The sequence below is a fragment of the Hyla sarda genome, chromosome 7 (assembly GCF_029499605.1).
Source record: "Hyla sarda isolate aHylSar1 chromosome 7, aHylSar1.hap1, whole genome shotgun sequence".
In the NCBI taxonomy this organism is placed as follows: domain Eukaryota; kingdom Metazoa; phylum Chordata; class Amphibia; order Anura; family Hylidae; genus Hyla; species Hyla sarda.
This window is the reverse complement of record NC_079195.1, coordinates 17,817,209-17,835,708: the sequence shown is the minus strand read 5'-3', so window position 1 is coordinate 17,835,708 and position 18,500 is coordinate 17,817,209. Positions and strand designations below refer to the sequence as shown.

Sequence of the window (18,500 nt, the reverse complement as noted above, 5' to 3'; positions counted from 1 at the left end):
GTAACAAGGACATTGCTGGTTATGTATATTAGATTTATAGGGACAGAATGTTGATCCAGGGATTTATGCTGACTGCCATATTTGGAGTCGGGAAGGAATTTTTACCTCTAGTATGAGTTTTTTTTTTGCCTTCCTCTGGATAAACACAGTAGGGACTCATTAGGGATATAGGTTGATCTTGATGGACTCTGGTCTTTTTTAAACCTTATGAACTATGTTACTATGTACCGCTTTGATAGTCTTAGAGACAGGGACAGGGCAGACAGGGAGAGCAGACCAATCCAAGCAGGCTTTGTATACAACAACCAGCCAATCACTGGTAAGGTACCGTACATCGCAGTAGAGGGGTAGTCTTATACGCGAGTATATCCCAAACTCTATATTTTAACTGTAAAAGTTGGGGGTCGTCTTATTAGTCCAGTCATCTTATACGCCGGAAAATACGGTATATAAGAATTTCGCAAAATTCTCATTAACACAATAAGTAAAGCTAATAAGACATAAAAAAAAATGCAAAATATGAATTATTATTTTACAATTACCTTAGGACATGTCAATATTTGTTATTGTCAGGGTCTGAGTATTTAGACAACATTGTTCACTAGAATGAGCAGGGACAGGAGTTCGCAGCCGCTCCCTGTGTGATCAAGACTCACATTATGAGACTGTCAGGTGTCCCAAAGGCGGGAGAGAATGCAAGAAAGTGAGCACTTCTCCCGGCTAGTTTTAGTGGTTGATAAAAACATTTAATGTGTGTCTATGACATATCAAAAGTTTTTGTAATGACAGTGCCCATATAATACACCATAACCAGTGCAACAGAAGTATTGAATAATGAAATATTTCATTTTATAAAACACTTTTTATGCAAAAATGCAATAAAAGCATGCCACTTAATGCATATTAGTGAACAGGCAAAAATAATGTTTCCGTTTCATTTAAGCTGTCATAAGACACATGGCAATGGCTGTTTAAATCATTAAAGGGGTTCTCCGGTGCTTACACTTCTTTTCCCCTATCCAGAGGATAGGGGATAAGGTGCCTGATCGCGGGAGTCCCACCGCTGGGGACCCCGGGATCTTGCACGCGGCACCCCGTTTGTAATCAGTCCCCGGAGCGTGTTTGCTCCGGGTCTGATTACCGGCAACCACAGGGCGGGCGGCGTGTGACGTCACGCCTCCGCCCCTCAATGCAAGCCTACGGGAGGGGGCATGATAGCTGTCACGCCCCCTCCCGTAGGCTTGCATTGAGGGGCGGAGCGTGACGTCACACAGGGGCGGAAGCGTGACGTCACACGCCGCCGGCCAGGTGGTTGCCTGTAATCAGACCCGGAGCAAACACGCTCTGGGGACTGATTACAAACGGGGTGCCGCGTGCAAGATCCCGGGGGTCCCCATCGGCGGGACTCCCGCGATCAGGCATCTTATCCCCTATTCTTTGGAACCCCTTTAAAACTATGCAATTTCGAGCAAAACAGCTTTTGTCATGTGGTAAAACTGAAGCATATCCCACAGCACGAATCCTTTTTTATTTTTTGATACCATAAATGACAGCAATGATATCAAGCATGGAAATAAGCAGACCATGAGATGAATGTTGGGCACAACCCAAGTTACTCCCACGGCAACCTCTCTAGCATTACCTCAAACCCATAAAAAGCTTATGTAGACTTGTCACAGGTAGCGCTGCGGTCAGACTTGCTGACCGCAAGCGCACCCGTTTCTGCTGCGGTTCGCATCCCGCAATGAGAGCCCATGCAACCGCCGTGTCTTCCCTAACCTTCTTCCTGCTCAGTTCTCTCTGCTCTCCTTGTCTGCCGGCGGAGGCGGGGACGTCCTAGGAGGCGGGGATGCGCACGCCGGCTCTTTAAAATTTAAAGGGTCTGTTTTGACTCTATATAACCCGGCACTTCCTTAGATCTTTGCCGGATCTTTGTGCCGTTATTGCCAAAGAGAAAGCGTTCACTTGTGACTTGCCTTGCTGTGTATTTGACCCCTTGCTACGTGACCTGACCTTGCTCCTGTGCCGCCTGCCTTCTGACCTTTTGCTACATGACCTGACCTTGCTTCAGTGCCGCCAGCCCAGACCTCCTGCCTATCCTGACTTGGTGTGTGCCTCATCCTTCCAGTGCCATGTTATACCTTGGCTGCCTGTGGGGATGAGTCGTATCAGGGGTAGCGACCTGGGTGCCGCCAGCCGCAGCAAGCCACCCGCTTTGCCTGCAGGCTCTGGTGAAAACCAGCGATACCTTAGACTCCGCTCCCTGGTATGCCCACGCCATCATCCTCACAGGTTCAGTGGTTCCACTTCACCACAGCCATAACAAAAGTATTACTCCAGAAATAAATCCCTCTCAGTCTGCTCTTACAGGAATGCCACTGATTTACTTCAGAAATGTTATTTAATAGGCGCTGTCATTATAAAAAAATATTTTGATATGTCATAAAGATATATGACAAAAGTATTGATCAGTCTGGGTCTGACCCTGAACAATCACTAAAATTAGCTGGTAGAAGTGCACACTTAGCAAGTTTTTGCCCTGCTCTGTGACTGAGATGGTCTCATAATTTAAGTCTCTGAGACATCTCACTCGAATAGACACAGAACGAGGAGAGAAGAATGACAGAGTGCCTTACTCCTCACTCGTTTTAGTGATCTGAACACATAGATCCTGACCAATAAAAACTATTGGCATGTCCATAAGGCATGTCAAAAGGTACACTTTACATACAGTATTATAAATGTCACCTATTGCTATTTTTTACCAATTTGATGCTACTTATATGCAATAAAAAGAGTAGGCCCTTTTATCACACTGTCTACATCTTGTGAGTAGTAACAGTAAGGTAAAGCCGCTCTTCACTAACTAGATGTCTATTTTGACGTCTATATCTAACAATCCATTTAGAGGGAGTAACATTACCATCCATTTAAAAGAACATCTTAACTTCGTTCTTGAAGACACTGTGGAACAGTGCACTGTGTTAAACCAAATACCAGCAAAGATTACTATGTAATCTTGATTTGGATAGAGGTATGTATTTCTTTATCACATTAAACCCAAGCTGGATCATGGTGTTCCAAGCTGTTTAGTGATTGATTTGTGTCATTAGAAAGGCAAAAGGCTGGCACAGTTATACACAAAGATATGTGATATCACTGGCAAAAAGCTTTTTGTATTCCCAAAGGCTTGTCCTTTAGTGATACTCTTGATTAGACTAAGGCAGTTCTGATATCTCACCTTTAGAAATGTTGTTTCTCATTAAATCCGTAAGCCCAGTGCTAGTGAGACTGTAGACAGATGCTTTCACTTGAAAGGTTGAAGTCACTGACATTAGCTGGGCTTTGTGTCAGAAAGGGATGTTACAAGACAGTTGGCGTACTTGTCATTTTTAATAGGTTTATTCTCTGTCCTGTCATTATCCCCTGGTAAAATATGAGTTTCTGGGCAGCAGACGACATCAGGAGCCAACATCTAAACTGAGCAGACATATATCATGCATGGTGACATCAGAGAGGCTGGCTGTTTCTTTTTACACACTCATGCTGTCATCTGAAAGGCATTAGTAACTCTGTGTCAGATGAAGAGGGACTTTATCACGCCAAGCCTATTTACTGAATTAGTTTGTTTAGCTTGTCAGGTTTTGCATGCAGAATATTTCTTTAAATTATATATTAACCCCTTAAAGGACATCTGCAGCGTTACAAACACTTATCCCCTATCCTCAAGATAGGGGATAAGTGTTTCATCGCGGGGGTCCGAACGCTGGGGCCCCCGGCGATCTCCTGTACGGGGCCGCAGCTGTCCTGTGCAGGGGGCGTGCCAGTCGCAGCATGACGTTGCAGCCGGCACGCCTCCTCCATACATCTCTATGGGAGAGGCGGGGAGGCAGCATTCGTGCCTCCCCACATCCCCATAGAATTGTATGGGGACGGGGAGGAGATGGGGCGTCACCGTCGACCTCTAGGGCGACACTACGCGCCTTAGCGCTCACCATGAGCGCTTATGGCGGCGCCCCATTAGGGAGATCTGGGGGGTCCCAGCGGTCAGACCCCCCGCGATCAAACACTTATCCCCTATCCTGTGGATAGGGGATAAGTGTAATGCCACTACAGTTGTCCTTTAACTCCTTGGGGACGAAGGGCGTATGCATACGCCCTCGCGTCCTGTCACTTAAGGACGGAGGGCGTATCCATACGCCCTCGGAATTTTCGATCACTGCCGCTCGCCGGGCCGTGATCGGACCGGGATGCCTGCTGATATCTATCAGCAGGCATCCCGTGGCAATGCCTAGGGGGGTCCTGAGACCCCCCCATATCGGCGATCGCAGCAAATCGCAGGTCAATTCAGACCTGCGATTTGCTGCGATCCGGGCAAATCGGGTCACTGGTGACCCGATCTCCCGGAAAGTAAGACTGATCGGAGCTGTCAGAGACAGCTCCGACCAGCCTAAAGCATAGGAGCGAGGTGGCAATGTTGCCACCCCCTCCTATTCCCTGCCATTGGTCGGTCAGGCTGACCACCAATGGCAGGAGGGGGGCGGGGGGTTACAGTTCATTTCCCCCCGCTCTGCGCACCGATCGAAGTCGGTACAGAGCAGGGGGAACACGGGCGGAACACGGGCGGCGAAGTGGGGGACATGGCCTGGCTTACCCGGACCGGAAGAGGCGGCGGAGGAGGCGACATCCCGGAGCAGAGGCGCGAGCAGGAGGAGAGGCCTTCTAAAAGCTGCAAAACTACAACTCCCAGCATGCCCAGACAGCCAAAGCTGTCTGGGCATGCTGGGAGTTGTAGTTTTGCAACATCTGGAGGGTCACAGTTTGGAGACCACTGTGTAGTGGTCTCTAAACTGTGGTCCTCCAGATGTTGCAAAACTACAACTCCCAGCATGCACTGACTGTCTGGGCATGCTGGGAGTTGTAGTTTTGCAACATCTGAAGTGGCACAGTTTGGAGACCACTATATGGTGGTCTCCAAACTGTAGCCCTCCAGATGTTGCAAAACTACAACTCCCAGCATGCCCAGACAGTCAGGGATGCTGGGCGTGTAGTTCTGCAATATCTGGCCCTTCAGATGTTGCAGAACTACAACTCCCAGCATGCCTGGACAGTCTGGGCATGCTTGGAGTTGTAGTTTTGCAACATCTGGAGGGCTACAGTTTGGAGGCCACTGTTCTTCCCCAGTTGTTGCATAACTACAACTCCTAGCATGCCCAGACTGTCCAGACATGCTGGGAGTTGTAGTTCTGCAACATCTGAAGGGCCAGATATTGCAGAACTACACGCCCAGCATCCCTGACTGTACGGGCATGCTGGGAATTGTAGTTTTGCAACAGCTGTAGGCACACTGGTTGGGAAACACTGAGCTAGAGTCTGTTTCCTAACTCAGTGGTTCCAACCCGTGTGCCTCCAGCTGTTGCAAAACTACAACTTCCAGAGTGCACTGACAGACCGTACATGCTGGGAGTTGTAGTCTTGCAACAGCTGGAGGCACATGGGTTGGAATCACTGAGCTAGTCGGTTTTCTAACTCAGTGGTTCCCCACCAGTGTGCCTACAGCTGTTGTAAAACTACAACTCCCAGCATGTACGGTCTGTCAGTGCATTCTGGGAGTTGTCATTTTGCCACAGCTGAAGATTTGGGGTCCCCCCCCCCCTTGAGGCGCCCCCCCACCCCCCATAGACTGTCCTGGCAGGCTGGGAGTCTTGCAACAGCTGGAGGCACCCTGTGGGAGACACTGCTGTAGGGTTTTGGTGGAGACAAGCCCCATCCTTGTAACCGGGTCCACCCCTACTGCAAATTCCTTATTCAGGCCTCAAATGCACATGGCGCTCTCTCACTTCAGAGCCCTGTGGTATTTCAAGGCAACAGTTTAGGGCCACATATGGGGTATCTCCGTACTCGGGAGAAATTGCGTTACAAATGGGGGGGGGGATTTTCTCCCATTACCCTTCGTAGAAATGGTAAATTTGTGGAAAAAACCTGCACTTTAGCAAAATTTTTTTTTTTCATTTACACATCCGAATTTAACGAAAAGTCGTCAAACACCTGTGGGGTGTTAAGGCTCACCAGACCCCTTGTTAGGTGCCTTGAGGGGTGTAGTTTCCAAAATAGTATGCCATGTGTTTTTTTTTTTTCTGTTATAGCACCATAGGGGCTTCCTAAATGCGACATGCCCCCAAAAACCATTTCAGCAAAACTCACTCTCCAGAATCCCATTGTCGCTCCTTCCCTTCTGAGCCCTCTACTGCGCCCGCCGAACACTTGACATACACATATGAGGTATTTCCATACTCGAGAGAAATTGGGTTACAAATTTTGGGTGGCTTTTTCTCCTTTTACCCCTTGTAAAATTTCAAAAACTGGGTCTACAAGAACATGCGAGTGTAAAAAATGAAGATTTTGAATTTTCTCCTTCACTTTGCTGCTATTCCTGTGAAACACCTAAAGGGTTAACAAACGAACTGAATGTCATTTTGAATACTTTGAGGGGTGCAGTTTTTATAATGGGGTCATTTATGGGGTATTTCTAATATGAAGACCCTTCAAATCCACTTCAAAACTGAACTGGCCCCTAAAAAATTCCGATTTTGAAAATTTTGTGAAAAATTGGAAAATTGCTTCTGAACTTTTAAGCCCTCTGATGTTTTCCAAAAGTAAAAACATGTCAACTTTATGATGCAAACATAAAGTAGACATATTGTATATGTGAATCAAAATATTATTTATTTAGAATGTTTATTTTCCTTACAAGCAGAGAGCTTCAAAGTTAGAAAAATGCTAAATTTTCAATTTTTTCATAAAATTTTGGAATTTTTCACCAAGAAATGATGCAAGTATCGACAAAAATTTACCACTATCATAAAGTAGAATATGTCACGAAAAAACAATCTCGGAATCAGAATGAAAAGTAAAAGCATTCCAGAGTTATTAATGCTTAAAGTGACAGTGGTCAGATGTGCAAAAAATGCTCCCGTCCTTAGGGTTATAATGGGCTCCGTCCCCAAGGAGTTAAGGACCCAGCCCATTTTCATCTTAAGGACACGAGCATTTTAAGCATTAATAACTCTGAGATGCTTTTACTTTTCATTCTGATTCTGAGATCGTTTTTTATAGACATATTCTACTTTATGTTAGTGGTAAAATTCCAAAATTTGATGAAAAATTTGAAAATTTCACATTTTTTTTTTTTACTTTGAAACTCTCTGCTTTAAAGGAAAATGGACATCCCAAATAAATTATACAGGGTGGGCCATTTATATGGATACACCTTAATAAAATGGGAATGGTTGGTGATATTAACTTCCTGTTTGTGGTACATTAGTATATGTGAGGGGGGAAACTTTTCAAGATGGGTGGTGACCATGGCGGCCATTTTGAAGTTGGCCATTTTGAATCCAACTTTAGTTTTTTCAATAGGAAGAGGGTCATGTGACACATGAAACTTATTGGGAATTTCACAAGAAAAACAATGATGTGCTTGGTTTTAACATAACTTTATTATTTCATGAGTTATTTACAAGTTTCTGACCACTTATAAAATGTGTTTAATGTGCTGCCCATTGTGTTGGATTGTCAATGCAACCCTCTTCTCCCACTCTTCACACACTGATAGCAACACCACAGGAGAAATGCTAGCACAGGCTTCCAGTATCCGTAGTTTCAGGTGCTGCACATCTTGTATCTTCACAGCATAGACAATTGCCTTCAGATGACCCAAAAGATAAAAGTATAAGGGGGTCAGATCGGGAGACCTTGGGGGCCATTCAACTGGCCCACTATGACCAATCCACTTTCCAGGAAACTGTTCATCTAGGAATGCTCGAACCTGACACCCATAATGTGGTGGTGCACCATCTTGCTGGAAAAACAGCTTCAGTGCATAAAGAGGGAAACACATCATCATGTAGCAATTTCGCATATCCAGTGGCCTACATGATGATGTGTTTCCCTCTTTATCCATTGAAGCTGGCACGGTCCCTGAGTTTTTCCAGCAAGATGGTGCACCACCACATTATGGGTGTCAGGTCCGAGCATTCCTAGATGAACAGTTTCTAAATGGCCGCCATGGTCTCCGCCCATTTTAAAAAGTTTCCCTCCTCACATATACTAATGTGCCACAAACAGGAAGTGAATATTACCATCCATTCCCATTTTATTAAGGTGTATCCATATAAATGGCCCAGCCTGTAGTACTGGGTTGTGTCTAATTCATTTAAAAGCACTACATTTTTTACAAATCTGGAGCATTTAGAAATGTGTGAATTTTTACATCTGATATAAGCAGGCATACATTTGTACCACTTTCTTTGTCAGTGGAAAATAAAAATCAAAGCCAATTTACAGTTTGACTAAGGGGGCGTTCACACAGCCGTCTGTCCCCGTTTTTTTTTATCCCCGTTTCGGTTCCGTTCTCGCAGGCTGTAAACGGATTAAAAACGGTTTTTAAAAAATCCCATTCATGTCAATGGGAAAAAAATCCGTTTACATCCGTTTGTACCCGTCTGCACTCATTTCTGGTTTTTTTGACCGCAGAAAAAACGGCTAGATGGCCGTGTGAATGCAGCCTAAGCCTATTATTATCACCTGTTTGCTACTTATGAGGATTGAGGAGATAGGCGTTGCAAATTTTGTGGAAATGTTTGTGCTATTTTTTACTTTCTAACCTAATATCCACCAAAATTAAGCAGTGGTTACCAAAGACCGGAAAAACATAGTTGCTGTCTACTAAGAACAGCACCACGACTGTACACAGGTTGTGCATGGTATTGTGGCTTAGTACTATTCACTTTAATGATGCTAAGCTACAGTACCAGGCATAACCTGTGGACTGGTGTGGGAGTATTTTTGGAAAAAAAGCAGCAACATTCTTTTACTCCTGATAAAATTCCTATCAACTAGCCATTCAGAATGTTCTTTTCAGTGTTTTCATGCAACGCTTGCCACTGCAAAAAAGAAAAATCAGATGTATGTTGAAGAGTACCTGGCATGATCTTGTTAAATTTTAGAATCCTCTCAGTTCACTGCCCCATCATGACAAACCACCCCCTCCCTTTATTTTTATTATTTGTTAGTTTTCTACCTTGATATTGCTCTTTATTTTCTGCTCAGTCTCAGTCAGATTCATGGACTGGGAAGGGGCGTTCCCCAGCAGACTTGACATCATCTGAAGCCACACAGGGGAGAACTTCCTCCCTCACTTTACTACACACAGCCCAGAGCAGTCCAGTGTGAGATGAGCTATGATTGGCTAAGGCCGCGCACACACTTCCTCAGCACTCCAGACTGCATTTCCTGATTTTGGACTTCTGCCAGGCCAGCAGGAGTCCAAATCTGTGCAAGAGATGAGGGGAAATGTGCTCTGGACAAGTAGGGAGACACCTAGTGGCAGCTTTTTTAAACACAAATAAAACATAGAAAACTTTATTTTTTTTTAAAACAAAGTAAAATTAGAAAGATTTTTTATTTACCATAAGGAGTGCAATAGCAAAAATTTGCTTTAATGACAGTGCCCATTTAAGTGCATAAAATGTATTTAGCATTACAGTATGATACGATGAGAAATTATTTATTTAAGTGCAGAAAAATGTATTGCACAAAGCTCCCCAAAACCATTCTTTGTGCACCACACTTTATAGCTGCTTTGTTGCAAAAATAAAAAATAAAAAATGAGTGTTAGTGACAAGACAATATATGGCCTTTAGATTATAATTAATATACAGTATTTTACAAATAAAATAATTAAAAGTAATTAATAAATTACTGAATGCAGAATAGCTGTCGGGCCTTTCAGTATTTACTGTATTGTTTGCCCATCATATCATAGTCTGTGAGATCTATAATTCCAGTCTAAGGGCTTTTCAAAAGTATAGTGAAGAAAACATGTGATGAGGGTAAAAATTTGGAAGATGTATATTGATTCACATATACAATATGTCTACTTTATGTTGACATCATAAAGTTGACATGTTTTTACTTTTGGAAGACATCAGAGGGCTTCAAAGTTCAGCAGCAATTTTCCAATTTTTCAAAAAAAGAATTTTTCAGGGACCAGTCCAGTTTTGAAGTGGATTTGAAGGGCCTTCATATTAGAAATATAAATGACCCCATTATAAAAACTGCACCCCTCAAAGTATTCAAAATGACATTCAAAAAGTGTGTTAACCCTTTAGGTGTTTCACAGGAATAGCAGCAAAGTGAAGGAGAAAGTTCAAAATCTTCATTTTTTACACTCGCATGTTTCTGAATTTTTACAAGGGGTAAAAGGAGAGAAATCTCCCTAAAATTTGTAACCCAATTTCTCTCGAGTAAGAAAATACCTCATATGTGTACATAAAGTGCTCTGTGGGTGCATAAGAGGGCTCAGAAGGAAAGGAGCAACAATGGGATTTTGGAGAGTGAGTTTTTCTGAAATGGTTTTGGGGGCATGTCACATTTAGGAAGCCCCTATGGTACCAGAACAGCATAAAAAAAAAACACATGGTATACTATTTTGGAAAGTACACCCCTCAAGGAATGTAACAAGGGGTCCAGTGAGCCTTAACACCCCACAGGTATATGACAACTTTTCGTTAAAGTTTGATGGGAATTTTTTTTTTTCCCACTAAAATGTTGTTTTTTCCCCAAATGCTACATTTTTACAAGGGGTAATAGGAGAAAAGGCCCCCAAAAATGTGTAACCCCATCTCATCTGAATATGGAAATACCCCATGTGTGGACATCAAGTGCACTGCAGGCGCACTACAATGCTCAGAAGAGAAGGAGTCACATTTGGCTTTTGGAAAGCAAATTTTGCTGAAATGGTTTTTGGGGGGCATTAGGAAGCCCCTATGGTGCCATAACAGCAGGAAAAAAAAAACATGGCATACTAAAGATCCCACAGGTATTTGACGACTTTTCGTTAAAGTCTGATGTGTAAATGACATTTATTTTTTTTTTCACAAAAATTCTGGTGTTACCCCAAATGTTTCATTTTCACTCGGAGTAATAGGAGAAAAATCCTCCCAAAATGCTTAACCCCATTTCTTCTGAGTATGGAAATACCCCATATGTGGATGTAAAGTGCTCTGCGGGTGAAATACAGGGCTCAGAAGAGAAGGAGCACCATTGGGCTTTTTGAGAGAGAATTTGTTTGGAATGGAAGTCGGGGGCCATGTGCATTTACAAAGCCCCCATGGTGCCAGAACAGTGGACCCCCCTACATGTGACCCTATTTCGGAAACTACACCCCTCGCAGAATGTAATAAGCGGTGCAATGAGCATTTACACCCCACTGGCATTTGACAGATCTTTGGAACAGTGGGCTGTGCAAATGAAAAATTACATTTTTCATTTTCATGGACCACTGTACAAAAAAATCTGTCAGACATCTGTGGGGGGTAAATGCTCACTGTACCCCTTATAACATTATGTGAGGGGTGTAATTTTCACATGGGGTTACATGTGGGGGGGTCCGCTGTTCTGGCACCATGGGGGCTTTGTAAACACAAATGGTCTTCAATTCCAGACACATTCTCTCTCCAAAAGCTCAATGGCGCTCCTTCTCTTCTGAGCCCTGTAGTGCGCCGCAAAGCACTTTACGTTCACACATGGGGTATTTATATACTAAGAAGAAATGGTGTTACAAATTTTGGGGGTCATTTTTCCTATTACCCCTTGAGAAAATGAAAAACACCAGCATTTTAGTGAAAAAGATAAAACATTTTCATTTTCATGTCCAACTTTAATGAAAATTCTTCACACACCTGTGGGGTGTTAAGGATCACTATACCCCTTGTTACTTTCCATGAGGGGTGGAGTTTCCCAAAAAATTTTTTGCGTTTATGTCAGAACCGCTGTAACAATCAGCCACCCCTGTGCAAATCACCTCAAATGTACATGGCGCTCTCACTCCTGAGCCTTGTTGTGCGCCCACAGAGCATTTTATGTCCACATATGGGGTATGTCTGTACTCAGGAGAAATTGCGTTACAAATTTTGGGGGTCTTTTTTTCCTTTTACCGGTTGTGAAAATAAAAAGGATGGGGCAACCCCAGCATGTTAGTGTAGTGGTACAATAACATGCTGGAGTAGACCCCTTTTCATAAGGGGTGAAAGGAGGAAAAGCCCACCAAAATTTGTAAGGAAATTTCTCCCGTGTACAGAAATACCCCATATGTGGCCTTAAACCACAACAGGGCTTCGAAGTGAGAGAGTTCCAATGCGCATTTGAGGCCTAAATTAGGGAATTGCATAGGGCTGGACCTGGATGCAAGAATTAGACATGACTCTGATACCAAAATTACCCTACAGCAGTTTCCCAAACAGGGTGCCTCCAGCTGTTGCAAAACTCTAAGCATGCTTGGACAGTCAATGGCTGTCCGGCAATACTGGGAGTTGTTGTTTTGCAACAGCTGGAGGCTACGTTTTGGAAACAGTGCTGTACGAGATGTTTTTCATCAGTGTAGTGTAGTGTTTTTAGGGTACATTCACACGGGTGGGGGCTTACAGTGAGTTTCCCGCAGGGAGTTTGAGCTGCAGCGAAAAACTTGCTGCATCTCAAACTTGGGCTAGAAACCCACTGTAAACCCCCGCCCGTGTGAATGTGCCCTGTACATTCACATGGGGGGGGGGGGGGGGGGGGCAAACCTCCTGCTGTCGAAAAACTACAACTCCCAGCATGCCCTTTGGCATGCTGGGGGTTGAAGTTATGCAACAGCTGGAGGATACTGGTTGCAAAACACTGAGAGTTTGTTACTTAACTCAGTGTTTCGCAACCAGTGTGGCTCCAGCTGTTGCAACATCTGAAGGGCCACATGTTACAGATCTACAACTCCCAGCATGCCTGGACTCTCTGGGCATGCTGGGAGTTGTAGCTTAGCAACATCTAGAAAGGCACAGTTTGGGGGACCACTGCACAGTGGTTTCCAAACTGCAGCCCTCCAGATGTTGCAAAACTACAACTCCAAGCATGCCCAGACAGACAAAGGCTGTCTGGGCATGCTTGGATTTGTAGGTTTTAAACACCTAGAAGCAGCAGTGAAGATCACTTTACGGCGATCTTCACTGCTGCATCTGACACCGCTGCCGCCACTGCATCCACTTGCCTGTGTCGGTCCCCCGCTACCTGCGCCGAACCCCGCTCCCTGCTGCCGGTGGTCCCCCCACCATGCTGGCCCCCGCAGCCGTCGCCGCCATCTTCCCCTGCTCTGGCTGAACTTCCAGGGGCGGGCAGAGCAAGGGAAATGAACTGTCACCCCCCACACCTGCCCTGCGATTCGCCGGTCAGTGCTGACCGGCCAATCGCAGGGGATAGGAGGATGTGGCACCCCTGCCACCTCGCTGCTATTCTTCAGGATGGTCGGATCTGAATTGATGGTCTCAGGACCCCCCGAGGCATTTGCACAGGATGCCTGCTGAATGATTTTAGTAGGCATCCTGTTCTGGTCCCTGTCCGGCTCACGGAAGGGACCGAAATTCCCACGGGCTGACAGGTATGCCCTGGGTCCTTAAAGGGGTACTTCGGTGAAAAACTTTTTTTTTTAAATCAACTGGTGCCAGAAAGTTAAACAGATTTGTAAATTACTTCTATTAAAAAAAATCTTAATCCTTCCTGTACTTATTAGCTGCTGAATACTACAGCGGAAATTCTTTTCTTTTTGAAACACAGAGCTGTCTATGAGCACAGTGCTCTCTGCTGACATCTCTGTCCATTTTTGCAACTGCCCAGAACATCATATGTTTGCTATGGGGATTTCCTTTTACTCTGGACAGTTCCTAAAATGGACAGAGATGTCAGCAGAGAGCACTGTGCTCATGATGTCAGCAGACAGCTCTGTGTTTCAAACGGAAAAGAATTTCCACTGTAGTATTCAGCAGCTAATAAGTACAGGAAGGATTAAGATTTTTTAATAGAAGTAATTTACAAATCTGTTTAACTTTCTGGCACCAGTTGATTTAAAAAAAAAAGTTTTTCACCGAAGTACCCCTTTAAGTCTCAGGGAGCCAGGGTGTACCTGTACACCATAAGTGTCAAACATGCGGCCCGTGGGCATGTGGCCCACAATGGGGCATCCCTGTGTCCCAAAAAATCTTTTCAGGACACAAGGATGCCCCGGTTACCTCTCAGCGGCCCCGCGTTAACTTTAAAAATGCAGGAGCCATCGGGAGGTAGTGCACGCAGGGACGTCACTGATGTCCCGTACGTGCGCCCATAGGAGAAGAGCAGAGCAGCGCAGTGAGGAGGACGCGCAGGTATGATTAGTCACCACTCACCAGCACGTCATCTTCGGTGTTCCGACCACCGCTCCTCCGGTCCCAGGACCTACTGCTATGGCCCATAGGCCATAGCAGCAGATCGTGACACCGGACCGGAGGAGTGGTGGTCGGAACACTTAAGTGGGGCAGTAAACAGGCATACAGCCTCCAGCAATACACTGTATATGGCTGAAGGCTGTATGTCTGTGGAGGAACTATACTGCACCTAATGTGGGGGAACTATACTGCACCTAATGTGGGGAACTATACTGCACGTAATGTGGGGGAACTATACTGTACCTAATGTGGGGAACTATACTGCACCTAATGTTGGGAACTATACAGCCAACCTAATGTGGGGGAACTGTACTGCACCTAATGTGGGGAATTATACTGACAGCCAAATGTGGGGGAACTGTACTGCACTTAATGTAAGGGAACTATACTGACAACCTAATGTGGGGGAACTGTACTGCACCTAATGTGGGGGAACTGTACTGCACCTAATGTGGGGGAGCTAAACTGCACCTAATGTGGGGGAACTGTACTGCACCTAATGTGGGGAACTATACTGCACCTAATGTGGGGAACTGTACTGCACCTAATGTGGGGAACTGTACTGCCAACCTAATGTGGGGGGAACTATTAATATTTCCAGTATTAACAGCTGCTGTATGCTGCAGAGGAAGTTGAGTAGTTCTTTTCAGTCTGACCACAGTGCTCTCTGCTGACACCTCTGGCATGTCAGGAACTGTCCAGAGCAAGATAGGTTTTCTTTGGGGATTTGCTCCTACTCTGGACAGTTCCTGATTGCTATACAGCAATTTATACAAGCCAAGCACTTTAAAGGGAGTCAGCACTCGAGAGTCCCAGCAAGTCTGCAGGTGACCAACCAGCATGCCACTGCTGGATCAAGCAAATTCCATTCCAAGTGAAGACACAGCAAACTGCAGCAGCTTATGGGTGAAAAAAGTGGCTAGAAGTTTATTGCACCAACAAGTACATGCAACGTTTCGGCCAAATGGCCGTTCTCAAGCATCCTTCCTCAAGCTTGAGAAAGGCCATTTGGCCAAATCGTTGCAAACTGGCGAAAGGCCATTTGGCCATCACACCCTCTCCCATAGACTAATATTTCGGGGGCGGAGTCATGACATCAAGATACTCCGGGCCCCGTAGTTCTGACCCAGCAGAATCGGAGGCTGCAGTGCTGCGTGCAGCTCCCACAGGTGGGTGCTGCATGCTAGATTGAGGAGGTCCCCAGCGACGGGACCCCCGTGATCAGACATCTTATCCCCTATACTTTGGATAGGGGATAAGATTTCTTAAGGCCGGAGTATCCCTTTAAGCTCAGTGGTTACTTATGCTCAGTGGAGAGATCAAACCCTCGATGATCAAACATTATTGGCCTATTGTAAGGACACGCCATTAGTGTTATTGTTCCAAAGTATAATGCATTCTTGCAACATGAAAGTGTATGTAGACTTTGTTGTTTTGTTATTGATGAACAACCTGATGTTTTACTTTTCATGTAGAGTTACTTATCAAGGTTGGCTCAAGAAGGTCCAGATATGAATGACAAAGAAACTTCTGTTTCACATGAAGATGTTGGGATTGTTCCTCAGTTTCAGAAATGCAAACCCTGAAGAATCTGTCTAGCGACCTGGCTTAAAAGACTAATTGTTACAGTCTCTACGGATATCACAGAGCAATACAGGTCATATGAATTGTAAAAATTCTGGAAATAAGAAGAAAATCACAAACAAGGGAAATGCATGTCAGCTTGGTAAAGTGCCTTAAAGAAATCAGTGTGGAGAACAAGAGCAACCTATGACTCCAACTCACTGGCTATGCAGCATCAGTTACATTCAATGTCCAACAGGTTTCATAAACATTTCTTTACACATGAAAATATCTACATGATGAATTTATGAAGCAAGGAAGGTTATTATTTGAATGCATTTACAATAGCAATGAATTCAGACCCGAGACCAGTACTGAGTATTTTCCTTGCTCTCATTACTCATTATTAAAACTTCAAGATCTAATTTAAGAAATACAAGTTGCCTCAAGGAAATATAATTTATTGTTACATTTTTTGAGCAAATTTTTAAATATAAATAGGGAATAGTATAGATTAATTTATAGCCTGGTAAACGTGTGATTTTAATTATTGTTATAAGCATAGCGACTTGCATAAAGAGTCTTTCATATGCAGGAATGAGCCTCTATGTGCCTTGTAAATGCATATTTTATCACAAAGGATATTTTATAAGATTCTTATGTTCTCAGGGATTTTTTTTCTTACAGAAGTCATCTAGATTATAATGTATTACTATGACCAGTACCTCAGAGCCAAAATGCATGAGAAGTGATGTTGAACGAATTCAGATGTTTCGATGTGATTATATCACTAATATAAATTAAGCTAAACTAAAAATTCAAATGGCGCTTTTTTTTTTTTTTTTTTTTAACCAGATTCTCAGTCTTTTGACAGAAAATCAATTCATTGTTTTAATGGGCTTACAATATAAAATTATTCTGAAATGCTGAAGCATATTTCAAAACGTTAGTGCTGTGTCCTGCACTAGAAACTAACATGTTAAGGGGATATCAAGGAAACTAAACCCAAAGCCCATCATTTTATCAACCTATTTAATTGTCTAAATATCATTCATTAGCTATATAGAGCAGTTTTTCCCCTTTAGTTGTCACTTACATGCAGGGAGTGAAGAAAATAGGCCATCTAGCCATCCACTCTGTCTCTGTCCAAATCCCTCTCTGAAAGCAGCCCCCACCCTCCTGAGAGACACAGACCATGTGTTTCTGCCCTGCACTGATGAGTCATGCTCTCCTTAGTGCTAAGAACTTGGAAGTGTGTACAGCCTTAACCAATCAGACACCAAACCTTTCTCTGCTGCTCATAAAAGGAGGGCAAGGCAGAGCAGAGGAGGGTAGGTGGGGCAGAGCAGAGCCACAATGTTTGCTGGAAGATCTAGGTAAGGGGAAGGAAGGATGGCAAAGTATATCAAGCAGCCAGAGAAGACAACAGGGGCAACAGGAGCCAGCATATCAGGTAGGATGGTTCACAAAGAAAATATCCAGGTATTGCGGCGGCTTTGGAGATTATATATATATATATATATATATATATATATATATATATATATAACTTCCCTGCAGTCCCCTTTAATATAACATAACACATATAAACTCCCCATATGCATTGCAAGGCATTAAAAATATATACCGTATTTATCGGCGTATAACACGCACTTTTTAGGCTAAAATTTTTAGCCTAAAGTCTATGTGCGTGTTATACGCCAATACACCCCCAGGAAAGGCAGGGGGAGAGAGGCCGTCGCTGCCCGCTTCTCTCCCCCTGCCTTTCCTGGGGTCTAGAGCGCTGCTGCCGGCCCTTCTCTCCCCCTGGCTATCGGCGCCGCTGCCCGTTCTGTCCCCCTGACTATCGGTACTGGCGCCCCATTGCCGGCGCCGATAGCCAGGGGGAGAGAAGCGGCGCCGACAGCCAGGGGGAGAGAAAGGGCAGCGGCACCCACTGCCGGCGCCGCTGCCCCGTTGCCTCCCCCCATCCCCGGTGGCATAATTACCTGGGTCGGGTCCGTGCTGCTGCAGGCCTCCGGCGTGCGTCCCCGGCGTCGTTGCTATGCGCTGCGCGGCGCACTGACGTCATGCGCCGCGCCGTGCATAGCAACGACGCAGGGGACGCGCGCCGGAGGCCTGCAGCAGCGCGGACCCGACCCAGGTAATTATGAAACCGGGGAGGGGGGAGGCAATGGGGCAGCGGCGCCGGCAATGGGTGCCGCTGCCCTTCTCTCCCCCTGGCTGTCGGCGCCGCTTCTCTCCCCCTGGCTATCGGCGCCGGCACCGATAGTCAGGGGGACAGAACGGGCAGCGGCGCCGATAGCCAGGGGGTGAGAAGGGCCGGCAGCAGCGCTCTAGACCCCAGGAAAGGCAGGGGGAGAGAAGCGGGCAGCGACGGCCTCTCTCCCCCTGCCTTTCCTGGGGGTATATCGGGGTAAACTTTTTTTACCCAAATATCCTTGGTAAAATGAGGGTGCGTGTTATAGGCCGGTGCGTGGTATACCCCAATAAATACGGTAATCACAAGGCAATCTGCAAAATCTGCTTTGTATCTGTGGCGAGATAGAAAATTTCTGCCACGTGTTGACTTACATGTGGCAGTCTAACACTTCCCAAAAGCAGCAGAATACCTCTCTGTACATTTCTATGGAGTAATTCAATACT

At 45.0% G+C, this 18,500-nt stretch overlaps 1 protein-coding gene and 1 long non-coding RNA gene across 2 annotated transcripts in view; one reads left to right on the top strand and one right to left on the bottom strand.

Annotated features, from left to right (window-relative positions):
* The window catches only part of RBM20 (RNA binding motif protein 20), a 334,442-nt gene extending 318,109 nt beyond the window's left edge, over positions 1–16,333 (top strand). Inside the window, exon 14 of the mRNA XM_056530784.1 lies at positions 15,767–16,333. Coding sequence (XP_056386759.1) covers positions 15,767–15,877 — 111 coding nt within the window. The 3' untranslated portion in view covers positions 15,878–16,333. The remainder of the gene's footprint in view (positions 1–15,766) is intronic.
* LOC130282505 (uncharacterized) overlaps positions 1–18,500 on the bottom strand; it is a 341,939-nt gene that overhangs the window by 305,522 nt on the left and 17,917 nt on the right. The gene's annotated exons all lie outside the window — the stretch shown is intronic.